Here is a 16563-nt window from a genome sequence, read left to right as displayed (position 1 = left end):
TTTTTATTTCCTTCTTGATTTCTTCATTGACCCATTCATCACTTAGTAGTGTACTGCTTAGTGTCCATGATTTTGTGTATAGCTTTTATTGCTGTTGATATGTAGTTTAATCCCACTGTGATCTGATAGAGTGCAAGGAATTATTTCAATTTCCCTGTATTTGGTAAGATTTGCCTTGCATCCTAATATATGGTTTATTGTAGAGACTGTTCCATGTGCTGCTGTAAAGAATGTTATTCTGCAGTATTTGTTTGAAATACTGTTTTCCATTCTTTCACCCTCAGATAGTGTCCATCTTTTATGGAAAGGTGAGTTTCTAAACTCTCGCCTGGTGTGGTGGCGCACTCCTTTAATCCCAGCACTGGGAGGCAGAGATAGGAAGATTGCTGTGAGCTCGAGGCCACCCTGAGACTCCATAGTGAATTCCAGGTCAGCCTGGGCTAGAGTGAGACTCTACATCAAAAAACCAAAAAAATAAAAATTAAAAAAAAAAACTAAACTCTCCACATACTTAATATAACGTGGTTTTAATGTATACATCTATTCTTAAGTATAACAGCAGTTGTTTTAACAATGCTTAGTATTAACATAACAAAAACCACTGTAGAATGACAAAGGAAACTTTTCTAAGTATTCAACCTACATATGTTAAATAAGAATCTCATTTTAGGAGGAGGATACTTAAGAGGTTGATATTGTATATATGTAACTACAATGATTGTAATGGGGAGGTAATATGATGGAGAATGGAATTTCAAATGGGAAAGTGAGGGGTGGGGAGGGAGGGAATTACCATGGGATATATTTTATAATCATGGAAAATGTTAATAAAAATTTAAAAAAAAAGAGTAGAGTTATTACTGAAAGTTGTGTATTTATTCTTGACATTCTTCTTGTTTTGTACTTCTTCTTTTTCTTTACTCTCTTGTTTTAACTATTATTTGAGCATGTTTTTTTTTCCTTCCTGTTTCCTTATGTGTGTGCTTTTCTTTATCTTCCGCATAAAGGATACCTTCAAGTATTTCCTGTAGAGCTGGTTTAGTGGTCATATATTCCTATTATGTCCCCCCCCCCCCGTTTTATTCCCTTTATATCTCCTTTGTGGTCATATATTCCTTTAGCCTGGTTTTGTTGTGGAATGTTCTTATTTCTCTGTCAATTTGGATGGATAGCTTTGCTGGATAAAGCAATCTTGGTTGACAGTTGTTATCTTTTAGAACTTAGAATACACCATTCCAAGTCCTTCTGGTTTTCAAAGTTGGAGAGAGTAATTTGTTACTCTGATGGGCTTGTCTTTATATGTGACTTGGTTTTTCTCTCTAACTGCTTTCAACATATTTTCTTTGGTTTGTGTGTTTTGTAGCTTAATTATAATATGACAGTGAGAGGTTCTTTCCTGATTTTGTCTGGTTACCATTCTAAAGGCTTCCTGCATCTGTATTGGCATCTCTTTTTGTATTTGGGGGAAGTTTTCCTCTATGATTTTGCTGAATATGCCTATTATGCCTTTGGAGTGAAATTCTTCTCCTTCTGCTATACCCTAAATTCTTATGTTTGATCTCTCCATAGTGTCATGAATGTCATGAAATTCCCATTCATGCCTTCCTATTAGTTTGTCTTTCTCTTTGTTGGACTATAGTAGATTGGCCACCTGGTCTTCTAGTTTAAATAGTGTGTCCTGTTCTTGATCCATTGAATGGTTAGACTTTGTACAAAGTTTTCTATTAGACTTACTCTGTTTTGCATTTCTATATTTCTGATTGGCATTTTTTCATTATTTTTACTTCCTTACTCATGTTTTATATTGACCTCCTTATCTCATTAAGTTGGTTTCCTGTGTTCTCTTGGGGTTCCTTCAGGAGTTTGTCTTCTTTGATTTCTTTGAGCATAGATATAATCAGTTTTTTGAATGTCAGGTATTTCATCTAAAGCAGTCCCACTGGAGGTCATTTCTGATGGACTTAAAATTTTTGGTGGGATTGTATTGTCTGGATTTTTTGTGTTTCTTGTACTATAATGTAGAGATTTTTGCATCTTGAGTTAATTTGATGCTTGGGTTTTCTAATTAACTGCAGTGCTCTTAGCCATGTAAATCTGACTTTATATATCTTCAGTGCAGGACGTTAAGATGCCAGGTGTAGCTGTTATACATCAAGAGAAACAGCAGAAGTGACTCTAGTGTTGAGTTTGCCTGCTATTCAAATATTGTAGTAGACTGGGTAAAGCAAATTACTGGCAAATTCTAAAATTCAATTGAGCAATCAGTATACACATTCAATCAAAACCACCACAGTATTTATGCAAGAGTGGGGATTAAAACAAACAAATAATCTAATAAAGCCAAAGTCCCTAAGGGTGTTTGTTCCCCACACCCTTAATCCTGTCAACTAGGAGGTTGAGATTTCTGGTCTGAAGTGGGTTTCAGGTCAGCCTGGGGCCCAGTGAGACCCTGCCCCCAGTAATGACACAAAAAGACAAACGCCCTATAAATCATCGAACATCAGAGGCAACAATATGACTTGAGGATGGTAAAGCCAATCAAGAATACATCAGTCAAATCTGACACATATCTGACATGGAAGATGAGATTAGCGCTTCTGTGGTAGGTCTATGTACCTGGCTTTGTGTATGTAGGCCTCGTACCCACCTCCACCCCTCTCTGTTGTGCTGTGGACTCAGACTGCTTAGGTCGCTGGATCTGCGTTCTGATGGGCTCTGCTGGATGCTGTGTGGCCGGGGGCTGTGTGTGTGTGTGTGTGTGTGTGTGTGTGTGTGTGTGTGTGTGTGTGTGAATGAGTTCTCTGGTGGTTCATGGCACTGGCAGCTGGAGGATGGGAGGCTCTGCAGGATGCCTGAGTACTAGAGCTGCTCAGTTGGTCCCGTTTGTGGTCTCCTTCAAAAGCTGGATGTTTATTTTAACATGAGAGGCTTCCAAGGGGGGCATGTCTGACTTCATAGTTTATTCCTCTGTCCTCTTAGTCCTCCAGCAGGATTTACCCAGAGCAGCACTGATTGGTGGTATGGGGGAGGGGAGGTGTGCAGTCTTTTGTTGGGGAGGTTGCCCCTACATTACAGGGCATTTGGCAGCATTCGTGGTCTTAACCCTTGATGCCAGCTGCACTCCTCAGATGTGACAACCCAAAATGTATACAGGTGTGGCCAGATGTGTCGGGAGTGTGGAAGGGGGATTGGAGAGAGAAAGGTAGAGTTGCTGCAAAAATTGCTTTTGCCTAAGACTCCCTGCTCTGAAGGCATCATGACATCTACAGGGATCATGAGCAGTGTCCTGCAGCACGTCCTTTGTTCAGCTGCTAATCCTACGTCTGTCTTCAAGACTCACCCCTTCTGTGACGCTTTCCTCAACACCCTGCCCAAACTCCCATGTGCTCCCATACAGGTGGTAGTTATTGCAGACTAAATACATGTAAACAGCTCCTTCTGTATGCCAACAGTTATGCTAGTTCAGGGCATATGTCAGTGAAGAAGATGGACATGAGTTCTTGGCTTCTTTTATGCTGGCTGGGTAACTCTAACTCCTCCTTTCAGATCCAGTTCAGGGATTCTTTCTTTCTCTCTTTTTTTTTTTTTTGAGGTGGGGTCTCACTCTAGCCCCAGACTGACCTGGGCTTCACTGCGTAGTCTCAGGCTGGCCTTGAACTCACAGTGATCCTCCTACCTCAGCCCTCCAAGCACAGGGATTAAAGGCATGCAACACCACGCAACACCACACCAACAACCCACTAAACACAGACATTCCTCTTCTGTGTCCTGTAATGCCAGGGTTTCTTTCCTTTTAAATATTTTTAATAATTTATTTGCAAAGAGAGAGAGGGAGGGAGAGAGCATGAGCACCACCGCCACCACTGCAAACGACCCTCACATGCATACGCCCCCGTGGGCTCCAAGCCCAGGCAAGAGCCGTAACCACTGAGCCCTCTCTCCGGCCCCTGGTGTTTATTCTTAATGTCTCACAATTGTCTGTGGGTCGTTGATCTTCCTGATCATTTCTGCTGAGTTTCTGGGATGGAATTGCAGCTTGTTATCCTCGTGTCCCATGGGCTAGCACAGTAGTTGCAGACAAGCGTCCACTCTTGGATATTATTTGAGTGAATGTGTAAATGAAAACCATATTTAGGGAAGATTCAAATAAAAACTCTTAAGGACTAATTTTTGTTTTGGTTTTGCTTTCCACAGATATTGGCATCAACCTGACAGATCCTATGTTCAGAGGAATTTATAGGGGGACACAAAAGCATCAAGGTAAATGTTTCTTGTAGTAAGGTAACTTCTCTGTGATAAGTATTCTGCTTCCAGCAGTCTTGAAAAACACAATTCACTCTTAAAATTGAAATGTTAAATAATTCTTGCCAGGTGTGGTGGTATATACCTTTAATCCCAGCATTTGGAGGCAGAAGTAGGAGGATCACTGAGTTTGGGGCCAGTATGAGAATACATAGTGAATTCTAGGTTAGCCCAGGCTACAGTGTGTCCCTATCTCAAAAAGTGGGGAAAAAAAAAAGAGAAATCTTTAAAAAAAATATTTTATTTACTTTTTATTTATTTGAGAAAGAGAGAAAGAGAATGGGCACACCAGGGCCTCCAGCCACTGCAAATGAGCTCCAGCTGCATGTGCCGCCTTGTGCATCTGGCTTATGTGCATACTAGAGAATTGAACCTGGGTCCCTTGGCTTTGCAGGCAAGCATCTTAAGTGCTAAGCCATCTCTCTGGCCCAAAAGAAGTCTTTTTTTCTTTTCTTCTTCAAGGTAGGGTCTCACTCTAGCCCATGCTGACCTGGAATTCACTATGTAGTCTCAGGGTGGCCTTGAACTCATGTCAATCCTCTTGCCTCTGCTTCTCAAGTGCTCTGATTAAAGGCATGTGCCACCACCCCAGCTCAAAAGAAGTCTTTACATAGGTGAGTACAGTGGTGTAACTACAAGCTCAACTCTCAGGAGGCAGAGGCTGGCAGATAGTGGGTTTGAGGACATCCTAGGACACCAAAAAGCCCCTCATCATTACACATTTTGGGTAAAATAGCCAAAGTGAAAAAGCCACCCTGGGAAACCATGACTCATTATCACTTCCTGTAGAGCTTTATCGAGGTTTCCATAAACATTTTCACTGCTAGATTGAGGTAGGAGGTCCTCCATAAGTCCGAGGCCAGCCTGGGAGTACAGAGTGAGTTCCAGGTCAACCTGGGCTAGAGTGAGACCCTACCTCAAAAGAGAAACAGACATATAAGCAAGCAAACAAAGAACCTCTTCAAAGCATGAAGTAAGCAGTATAATGGGATACTGCCATCCTCCCTGTCACAAAGAACCTCTTCAAAGCATGAAGTAAGCAGTATAATGGGATACTGCCGTCCACCTCCCTGTCTTGCCTTCCTGCGTCCCATCTGTGTCATCCACTTCGAGACCTCCTGGATGGCTGGGACTGGATAGGTTAAGGCAGGTTTCTTTATTTATTTGGCCTAAAGCAAATGGTTTGTATTTATCAAATATGTTCATCCCCTCCTTCCCCCACCCAGTCCCAAGGATTCAGCCTTAAGCATTCTAGGCAAACACTCTACCCTAGAGCTACAGCCTTAGCAAACAAGTTATTTTTTAAGGCCTGTTCTACTTACTATCTGTGAGGTGACTAGGCAGAAAATGATGGCAACGACATTTCGAAAGAATGTCTGTGAATACTGCCAGAGAAAACTGACTCTCCTCACGTGTAACTGAACAGGACATGTCTTTTTGTGGTAATGAATAAAGTAGAGGTACCCATTCGAGTAAGTCAGCTCATCCCCACCTCTCTAGATGGCAGTGGGGGAGCTCTTTTACAGATAGACAATTTATGGCTCATGGAAGAAGGAAGCAAATGTTAGTTTTCTCAGGTCTTACCTCAAAACTTACTTCTTCTTCATTTAGAATGTTGGATAATATTTTTATATGTCACATAAAATCAATCACATTCTGTGTCTTTTGGCTTTGTAGCATTTAGATTTCATGCTTTGTCATCACATGTACATGTTCATGGTTGTACATATGTGCTTATGAGATGAGATTTGTTGTGGGTATTTATTATCATTATTTTTACCATTATTATTATTATAATATGTTGCTCCATTATTTCTGGCCTCTCAAATCTTAATCTTCCCAAAAGCAAAGCACAACTGTCAGGTGAAATAGAAATTATCCTTAATAAGAATAATAATCACAGAAATACATTAACTGAAACATATAAAGAAATGTTGTGGGGGACTTCCGGTTAAGATGGCGGTGTAGGTACCACGCCAAAGCAGCCTACGGGGGAAAAAGACCAAAAAAACTCAGCAAAATACACACTTTTACTAAAAAGTGAGGTGTATAGGAAATTGAAGCGGCAGTGGAGAAGTAGAAGTGTTTCAGAGCATCCAGAGCTGCACAGGCGGGAACAGCGGCTCCGGCAGCTCGGCAGCTCAGCCAACCACCGCAGCCACGGCGCAGCAGAAAACCGCCAGACTCGGCTCGAGCCGCAGGAAAAGCCAGGTGCGGGATTTTCCCCTCACACCGCGCTCTCCGCAACTCGGGAAACGTGAGGGGAGAGCGGCAGCGAGCAGCGGAGAAGACCGCGAGGTAGAAGAACACGTGGAGCTGCGAGACAACCAGAGCAGCCGCGGCTCCCTCCCCTCCCCCACCGCCTGAACCCAGCTCCAGCGAACAGAGCAGCGGCCGGGACCCGGCCACGCCAAACTGACCCAAGCAGGAGCAGAGTTCGGCAGCAACATCAGTGTCTCCAGCACCGGTAACAGTGGCCCCAGCAGCAGCAGACCCAGGAGGGGGAGCAGCGGCAGTGGACACAGCAGCAGCAGCTTCAGCAGCAGTGGTGGCTCCAGCAGTGGCAGCTACAGCAGCAGCAGAGGCAGCAGCAGCGGTGAGTCTAGCAGCAACACCTTCAGCAGCAGTGGCTACAGCCCAGCAGGGGCAGCTTGAGCAGCAGCAGTTCCAGCAGCAGGGGAGCTGATGTGCAGGACCACACTTGCCAGGCTCGGTTGGCCCCACAGGAAAAGCAAGTGCCCAGCTCCAGAAATCAGAACAGCAGCCCGACGACCCAGGCAGCAACTTGACTGAGACCAAAATCACCCAAGGTAACTGGGATTGCACCAGGGAAGGGTCTCACTTGGTCACAAGCTGACTTGGATCCCTCAACAGACCAGAAATCTAAACCTCTTTGTTGATAGAGGATCTGGTCATTATAATAACTACTCTTGCATACATACTCGGGGCTGTTTTTGATTGAATGTGTACAGTGTTTAGTTAAATTTTAGAATCTACCTGTATTTTATTCCACTCAGCCTGCTTGAATACTCCTATAGCAGGGAAACTCAACCTCTAAGAACATCTTTGTAGATACTCTGAGAGTCTTAAGAGCCACACCTAATACCTTAAGGTCCTACCCTGAAAATATATTACATCAAATCAATTGATACAGCTAAGAATACACAGCTAGCTAGAAAATCCAAGCATTAACTTAATCCAAGATGCAAAAATATATACATTATAACACAAGAAACACTAAAAAGCAAGACGATATAAATCCACCTAAAAGTATTAATGCATCAGAAATGTCCTCCAGTGAGAAAGAGTTAGAGGAAATGCCTGAGAAAGAGTTCAAAAGAATAATTATAAATATGTTCAAAGAGGTCAAAGAACACATGAAAACAATCGAAGAGGAAATCAAAGGAATCAAAGAAGAGGCAGGACACCAATTTAATGAAATAAAGAAGGCAATACAAGACATAAATAGGGAAATAGAAATAATAAAGAAAAACCAGTCAGAATTACTAGCAATGAAGAACACAGTTAATGAAATAAAAAAACTCTGTAGAAGAAATGTTGTGGGGCTGGAGAGATGGCTTAGCAGTTAAGGCACTAGTCTGCAAAGCCAAAGTACCTCGGTTTGATTCCCAGAACCCACATAAGCCAGATACACAAGGTGGCACATGCATCTGGAGTTTGCAGTGGCTGGAAGCCATGATATGCCCATTCTCTCTCTCTCTTTCTCTCACTTTGCCTCTTATCCTCTCTCAAATAAATAAATTAAAATAAAATAAAATAAATGTGTCATGTTTGAGAGGCATTACAAGTCTACTTAGAAAAGCCCTAGTACAATCTTTTTTTCAACGTTTTATTTATTTGCAAGCAGAGAGAAAGAGAGAATGAATGAATATGGGTATAACAGGGTTTCGTGTTCCTGCAGATGAACTCCAGCCACATGTGCCACCTTGTGCATCTGACTTTACAGCTGAGCCATCTCTCCAACACTTCTATTAAAATCTTAATGATGGTTTACTTTTTAAAAAATACAAGTTTCAAACTCGAAGCAAGTTACTTAAATTGTAGTCAGTGAATTCATCTTTAGTTTGAGCCTCCTGATTTCTGTCACTCCCTTTTTTGGTCAATAAAATAAAAATAATATTAAAGTAATTGTTAACTATTCATCTGGTTTGCCTTTTGTTGTTTTCTTTTTGTTTGTTTGTTTTTGATTTTTCAAGGTAGGGTCTTGCTCTAGCCCAGGCTGACCTGGAATCTCAGGATGGCCTCAAACTCACAGTGATCCTCCTACCGCTGCTTCCCGAGTGCTGGGATTAAAGGAGTGTGCCACCATGCCCAGCTGGCTGTTTTGCTAGCTCTAGTTTGGTTTAGTACTTGTGATTATGTCTATGTATTTTTGCTTTAAGGAAAAATGCTGAACTATAGATAAGTCAATTTTTATGTGCCAGGTTTTCTTAATGCATGACTTGTCTTACACAGATGACTTACAAGATGTAATAGAAAGAGCTGTCCAGATTGGTGTTAAAAAGGTAATACCTGGATTTTGTTTTTCTTGGGTTTCTTTTGTCAGTAAAATAAATTTTAATTAAAATTATGCAGAGTAAAGGAGAGTGGATATCACATACTTATGGTTATAAGCAAAACTCATGCAACCAAATATTCTTTTCACAGCTGTTCAACCTTAAGTATAGTTTACAAACCTTAAATATAGTTCTTCCATGTAATCAGAAATGTGGTGTCAAAATCCTTTATTTTATTGTTTTAGTTTTTCAAGGTAGGGTCTCACTCTAGCTCAGGCTGACCTGGAATTCACTATGTAGTAGCAGGGTGGCCTTGAACTCATGATGATCCTCCTTCCTCTGCCTCCCAAGTGCTGGGATTAAAAGTGTGTGCCACCACACCAGGCTTTAACTTTTTTTTAACTTATAGCAAGTATTATGCTTCTTAGAAAGTAATTTTCAATTAATTTTATAATACAATTGAGTAATTGTTAGAGTTAATCAGCAAAAATGCATCTTTTATAATGTTAGCTGACAGGCATACCATTTCAGAAAAATGAGAAGTCATTTTAATTTTTACAGTGATAAAATCCCTCCAAGTTTTTAGAGAGTCCTAATAAGCCAACAAACATTAACTAGCTTAAGTAAGTGTTAAATCCTTTAAGTTGCTATTTCTTTAAATTAGTTGTAGCAATGGCAGGCTAGCCTGCACATACACACAAAAAAATTAGGTTAAATTCCATCTGCAGCCATTCCATCTTGAACACACAAGATTTCATCAAAAATAAGGTTGAATTCCATAGTGTAGTATCAGGTCACTAAGTGACTATTACTTCTGAGCCAAATAGCTTCAATTCTACAAAGTAAACCACTAGCTCAATAAATCCTGCAATTGCCAACTCTAAAATTGTACTAGTTTTTCATAACTAATGAGAAAGGTTCAAAGTTCTGTTTCTCACTATATGGTTATTCCCAATGTGATAAATTACTACATATAATGTTTCTCTGCTAAGCCTGAAATAACGAACTTCCACATTTCACCCTGCCAGGCAGGAGTAGTTTTATCTGAATGTTTCTAATCATATGCATATACAGGTAAACTGCAGACAAAAGAATGATAGAACTGAGGTGAATTTTACTTGGGTCTGGTTCCCAATGGACACTCAAATCAGTACCTGCAGTTATATTGTGATGGTTAGAAACATTACAAACCAGCTTTCAGCCCAAGCTTCCTCCTTCATAGCTTTGTAACATGGGATATTTTCTGTCTAGATCTCAGTTTTCTCATCTGTAAAAAGGAGTGATAATAGCACTTGGTTAACTAATAGTGTTGTCTTAAGGGTTAAGGAAAATACTGAATCCAAAGTATGTCAGCTGTGGTGGTTTGAATGGATGTGCCCCAGTTGATTCTGGAGTTTTTAAAGCTTGTAATTTAGATCTCCAGCCACTGGCTGGAGGAGGTGTCACTGAGGGTGGGTCCTAGGGTTCAGTTCTAAGGTGTGGGGGTGGATTTGGAATTCCAGTCTAAAGACATGCAAAGTGCTTGAGCTCTGCCTGGAGAGCCTCCAGTGTGCTTGCTTGCTTGATTTTGGTGGTGTCTTCTCTCAGCTTGGATCTGTGAAAGGGGGCCAGCTTCTTCTGCCATTATGGAACATCCTCTCTCTGTAAGATTCAATAAATTCCCTTCCTCCCACACCCTGTGCTTGGTTTGGGGGTTCATCCCAGCAGTGTGAGACTGACTGTTACAACAGCCTTCCTGATGTACGTGGTACTCGACCTCCTATAACAGCCTTTATGGTGATGTTACCACTGTCCTGTCATCATTGTCACTGTAAACTGAGAGAGGAGCCATGCTTCCAGTCTTGCCATTCTCTTTTCTAAATTCAAAATTAGGTTTGATTAGTATAACAGTTACCTTCTCAGTGCTGGGACAAAACACCCGAACAAAAGCAGCTTAGGGGAAGAAAGAATTTATTTCAGCTTACAGCTTGCAGTAAAAGCATGGCATGAATGAAACAGAGGGCATCACATCTTGTTACTCAGCTGTGTGGAAACAGTCTAAGTACTAGGCTTGGAGCTGGGCTATATTACCCCAAAAGCTACCCACAGACAGATATACCTAACGCTCTACCTCTCAAAGACCCCACAACTTCCCCCAATTCCTTTTTCTTTCTTTCTTCCTTTCTGTCTTTTTTTTTTTTTTTTTTTGGTGTGTGTGTGTGGTTTTTTGAGATAGGGTCTTTCTCTAGCCCTGGCTGACTTGGAATTTACCATGTTGTCTCAGGATGGCCTTGAACTCATGGGGCCTGTCCTACCTCTGCCTCCTGAGCACTGGGATTAAAGGCATGCTCCACCATACAAGTAACTTTTTCAAATTTCTCTCAGTAACTTTTTCAAATTTCTCTCAGCTGGGACAAAGTATTCAAAACATATGAAGCGGGGCTAGAGAGATGGCTTAGTGGTTAAGGTCTTGCCTGCAAAGCCAAAGGACCTCAGTTCAATTCCTCAGTACCCACATAAGCCAGATGCACAGATGGTGCATGTATCTGGAGTTTGTTTGCAGTGGCTGGAAGCCCTGGCACACCCATTCTCTCTGCCTCTTACCCTCTCTCAAATAAATAAATAAATAAATAATAAAATATTTTAAAACACACACACATGAAACTAGGGAGAACATTCCATATTCAAAGCACCACAACTAGAAACTATTTTATGTAATTGAAATATAATATGTAGACGACTGGTGTTTTAATTTTAAAGCATTAGCTAATGTTAGACAAGAAAGTCTTTGCAATGTTTTATGAATGTATTCTGTTCTGGAGGAGAATTTAATTATGACCATATATTTTCTGAATAGATGTTCAGTGTCTAATCATACTAGAGGTTTAAGTGGCTACATGACAGACAATATTTGTTTATCATATATAGTCCCACCTTGCTTGGTGTGTAGGCTCAGCATTATCCACAGTGAATTCTTCACTTGAGCTTAGAAAGACTCTTGAAGTATGCTTGAATAATATAAATCAGTGTCCTTAAGTCACTTACTGTTTTTGTTTTTTGGTAATTTTGAGGTAGGGTCTCATTCTATCCCAGGCTGGCCTGGAAATCACTCTGTAGCCCCAGGTTGGCCTTAAACACACAGAGATCCTCCTACTTTAGCCTCCTGAGTGTTAGCATTCAAAGCATGTGCCACTTTTGCACTTGGCCTTAAATTAGTTCTTTACAAGAACAAGCACCTTAAATACTACTGCCTCAGCAGTCTCTCTATTTGGCAGACTAGCCAAGATGGCATTCTAACCAAGTGACTCTTAAGTTCTGACAGAAGTTGTCACTACATTAACTCTGCAGTTTTAAAACTTTTTAGTCTCAGAAGACCCTCTAAAACACTTATATAGGTTATATCTGTTGATATGTTAAAAAACTAAAATAAAGGTTTTTAATTTTTTTAATTATGTATTTGAGAGAAAGAGGAAGAAAGGCAGATAAAGAACAGGTGCACCAGGGCCTTCAGCTGCTGCAAACAAACTCCAGATGCATGCGCCACCTTGTGCATCTAGTTTACGTAGGTCCTGGGGAATTGAATATTAACTCATTTTAGAATGTAATACAAGCTACTGTATAACACAAACATTATGTTTTATAAGTATTTTGTGAAACAAACCTTAGCCATGGGAGCAGTTTTATACTCTGTCAAATCTCTTGTTGACTGGTTAATAGAAGACTGCTGAATTTTCAGGTTCCTGTGGTCAGTCATCTGTGACATCAGGCATCAAGCAGCCTCTGGGGGCCTTCCTGCTTGCTTGTGGTTGAATGAACATGAATGAGATAAACAGCATCTTAGTCTTGTTATAAAAACAATTTGACCCCGTGGGAATTCCCAGACTCCCCTTGGAGAGTTGAATCCAGCACTACTGAATTACATGCTGTCTGACTGAGATAAACAGAATTATAAAACTTGCAGGTCTTTAGCTATTCAGCCTTCCAAAGCATATGAACCGTTTCCTCAAGCGACTTGGGATCCAATACCAGAGACAGACATGGGAATGCTCTTTACCAGGAAAGAGTAATTCTCCTTAGGTGTGTGTGTGTGTGTGTGTGTGTGTGTGTGTGTGTGTGTGTGTGTGTGTTGGAGGGAGCTGTACAGCAGTTGGGTACTGTTCTTCGTGGAGGCGGTCTTCCCCACCGCATTTGAAAAAAGGTTAGCGACGGGCCTGTCAGGCAAAAGCCCTCTGTAATGAACATCAGCTCTGGGAAGGCAGATGTGGGGAACAGCTGATGTCCTGCTAGCCTCAGCTTATCTTGTTTCTTTCTGTTTCAGTTTATGATTACAGGTGGAAATCTACAAGACAGTAGAGATGCACTGCAGTTGGCACACACAAATGGTACCTCATTGCTTTTACCCAAACAAAATATGAATTAAGTAATTTTGAAGAAGTCTTTCTCAAAACTGCTTCAGGTACAATATAGTGAATCCTGACTATAGAAACAACAGGAAAATGGAGTGATTTTAATTGGACATGATGGCAGTAACTTTGCTCATTGGCATATCAGATATTTGATAAAATCTTTCAATAGTACTAAACAAAGATTATAATTTCGTTAGTTGAACTAAAGTAATCCAAATACATAATTTAGCCTCAAATTCTTACTCCTTTTTTTGTTTTAATTTGTGTTGGGTCTTTTTATAAAAATATTTGTTTATTTGAGAGAGAGAGAGAATGAATATGAATAGGCATGCCAGGGCCTGTTGCCATTGCAAAAAACTCCAGATGCCATTTTGTGTATCTGGCTTTATGTGGGTACGGAGGAATTAAACCTAGACTAGCAGGCTTTGCAGTAAGCCAGCTTCCCAGCCCTTGGGTCCTTCCTCTTGATGTGAACATTTTTGTGGATATTGTAATATGTCTAAAGGATGATATGCTTTTCATTTGTTTGTTCGTTTTTGTTTTTCGAGGTAGGGTCTCACTCTAGTCCAGACTGACCTGAAATTCACTGTGGAGTCTCAGGGTGGCCTTGAACTTACAGCAGTCCTACCTCAGCCTTCCAAGTGTTGGGACTAAAGCTGTGTTCCACCATGCCTGGCCTTCTTTTACTCTTTGTTTAACTTAAATGCTGAAGTATCATTTTATGGGATATTTATCTTGTGGACCAGACACTGTAAAACTCTAAATTATATACTAACACATTGTTTGTCCCTCATAGGCTCCCTTTATGCATTTGACATTTATTTAAAATCTTAAAAGTTTGGAATTTATTCGTAAAGTAATTTTAGTTATAGAAAATACCCTCTTATCTGAAACTCATACAACATTTTTGTATGCCTACTGTGCTAGGCATCCAGAAATTAGGTATTTATTCCATATAGTTTTTCAAAATACAGATGTGTTTCTTGTATATATGAAATCTTATTAAAAGCTATTCATAGAAAAAAAAATTTTTTCCGAGGTAAATCTCACCCTAGCCCAGGCTGACCAGGAATTCACTGTGTAGTCTCAGGTGGCTTCAAACTCTCAGTGATCCTCCTTTCTCTGCCTCCCAAGTGATAAGCAGAAATATTTTTAAAACGAATGTTTGTCTTGGATATACTAACACATGTTCTTAGTGTTAGGAACATGAAAGCAATCATCTCCCAGGAGGTTTTGAAGTGTGTATTTCCCTCCATTCTTTGCACTCCCAAACAACTATGGCTTTACAAGTGTTCCTTCTCTGTTATTAATGTTCCTTCCCACTCTGCTCCACATACCTGTGTCCTCGAAGCTTTAAAAGGCTTCCCTCTCTCTGCGTCTTATCTGTAGATGTCTGCATGCGTGCCTGAGGAAGGCCCCTCAGCCTTCCATGGGGTCGAGTGCGGGTACCTGTGAAGCTCCTATGCAGTATAGGGATCCAACCCAGTGCACTGCACATGGTATACATGGTGTCATTCGCCCAGCCCTGAAAACCATACAGTTAAAGCTCTTAAAAGTCTGGCTTCAAAACCAGGCAAGGTGGCAGCATGCATGCCTTTAATCCCAGCACTGGAGAGGCAGAGATAGGAGGATTGCCATGAGTTCGAGACCAACCTGGGACTACAAAGTGAGTGCCAGGTCAGCCTTGGCTATGATACCCTACCGCAAAACAACAACAAAAAAGTCTGGCCTCCAAATAAGTTAGCATTGTATTTTGTTAGAAAAAGAAATCCCCTCTTTGTAACATTTTTAAGAGGAATAAATTATGGTTATATTAAAAACATGAATAAATGAGTCATGTGGCCAGTGAATATAGAAGATAAAATTAGATGACATTTTAGGAAATTGTTTCATTTTCCATTCTACCATGTTCAACAAATAATAAGCTCTGGAAAGAGATGAATTGATTATTTTATTAACATATGAAGGTAATTTCCATATTCATATCCCACGTTGTTAAGATACTCAAAAATCCTTATATAATCAATATCATGTAGTTCTGAAGTCTGAGTAGGTGATGGCCACTGAAAACCAGCTGAAATTGTTTGACATGCTTTCATTTTTGCCTGTTAAATATTAACACAATAAATGTTTTCAAAATAACCCTAAAATGTGATCTTGTGGTAGACATGTTTTTCAGTACAGTTGGATGTCATCCTACAAGATGTGATGAATTTGAACAGAATAACCCTGATCATTACTTGAAGGAACTGCTAACCCTTGCTGAGAACAACAAGGGCAAAGTTGTGGCCATAGGGGAGTGTGGACTCGGTGAGTGCCAGCCCAGCCTCTTGGGGTGACCTTGCTTGGAAAAAAACTGCTTTCTGTTCAAGTCCTGAGTGATTATTCCTTTTTATCTTTTAAAGATTTTGATCGACTTCAGTTTTGTCCCAGAGACACTCAGCTCAAGTAAGGACATTTGTTGACTTTAGAAATTATTGTAAAATCCTGGGAGTAATTTTTTTTTAAAGTAACTCATCAGTTGAACATGCAGTTGGATTAGCTATTCCGATGTTTTTGTTCTCCCCTATATATATCAAAAGTTAAATGAAACAAAGAGCATACGTAGTTGCATGTAGTTCATAATGGATGGAAGCACACAGTTCCGATTTGATTGTTTTGTGGCTGTATTTATGTGGTGTGCATACATTTGTGTATGCATGTTTGGGGAGGGGCACGTGTGTATGTGTGGGTGCACATGTGTGTGGAGGGCAGAGGTTGATGTTGGGCATTCTCAGTCACTCTCCACCTTGTGTTTAAATTTTTTTAATTTTTATTTATTTATTTGAGAGTGACAGACAGAGATAGAGGCTTTTGTAAAAAGAGCATAATTCAACCGGGCATGGTGGTGCATGCCTTTAACCCCAGCACTCGGGAGGCAGAGGTAGGAGGATTGCTATGAGTTCGAGGCCACCCAGAGATGACGTAATGAATTCCAGCTCAGCCTGGGCTAGAGTGAGACCCTACCTCGAAAAACCAAACCAAAACAAAAGGCATAATTCAGGTTTGGTGCTAGTCCTTTAAACACTTGCATTTGGTTTTAAGGGCGTGTCTTTGTTCTTTGGGGAAGGTGTGCAGGCAACATCTCACTCTGGCCCGCCTGCCCTGGGAGCTCCTTCTACCCCTCAGCCTGAGTGTCGGGAGCCATTGTGCCCGCCTAGGGTCTTAGTTCTCATTGCTCAGCTCAGTAACTTCTTTTATTTAAAAGCTGCTTGCACATGGAACACTTCCCTGGAAGTGCTGCCTGGCTTCTCACCTGGGTCACTTGGCTCCTCCCCTGGTTGGTGCTTGACGCACACTTCTTGATATGAGACTGACAT

General features: G+C 40.8%; 1 protein-coding gene across 3 annotated transcripts in view; it reads left to right on the top strand.

Moving 5' to 3' along the window:
* Tatdn1 (TatD DNase domain containing 1) overlaps positions 1–16563 on the top strand; it is a 43778-nt gene that overhangs the window by 11033 nt on the left and 16182 nt on the right. For 2 of the 3 annotated variants that reach the window (XM_004661351.2, XR_006635732.1), the window contains exons 2-6: positions 4195–4260; positions 8779–8828; positions 13117–13180; positions 15371–15514; positions 15610–15652. In XM_004661351.2, the coding sequence (XP_004661408.2) occupies positions 4195–4260; positions 8779–8828; positions 13117–13180; positions 15371–15514; positions 15610–15652 (367 nt within the window). Of the gene's footprint in view, positions 1–4194; positions 4261–8778; positions 8829–13116; positions 13255–15370; positions 15515–15609; positions 15653–16563 lie in introns of those variants that run through there. The other variant, XM_045142950.1, reaches the window with a different exon arrangement.

This window comes from Jaculus jaculus, chromosome 2 (assembly GCF_020740685.1).
Source record: "Jaculus jaculus isolate mJacJac1 chromosome 2, mJacJac1.mat.Y.cur, whole genome shotgun sequence".
Taxonomy (NCBI): Eukaryota; Metazoa; Chordata; class Mammalia; order Rodentia; family Dipodidae; genus Jaculus; species Jaculus jaculus.
This window is presented reverse-complemented; position numbering and strand designations above follow the sequence as displayed.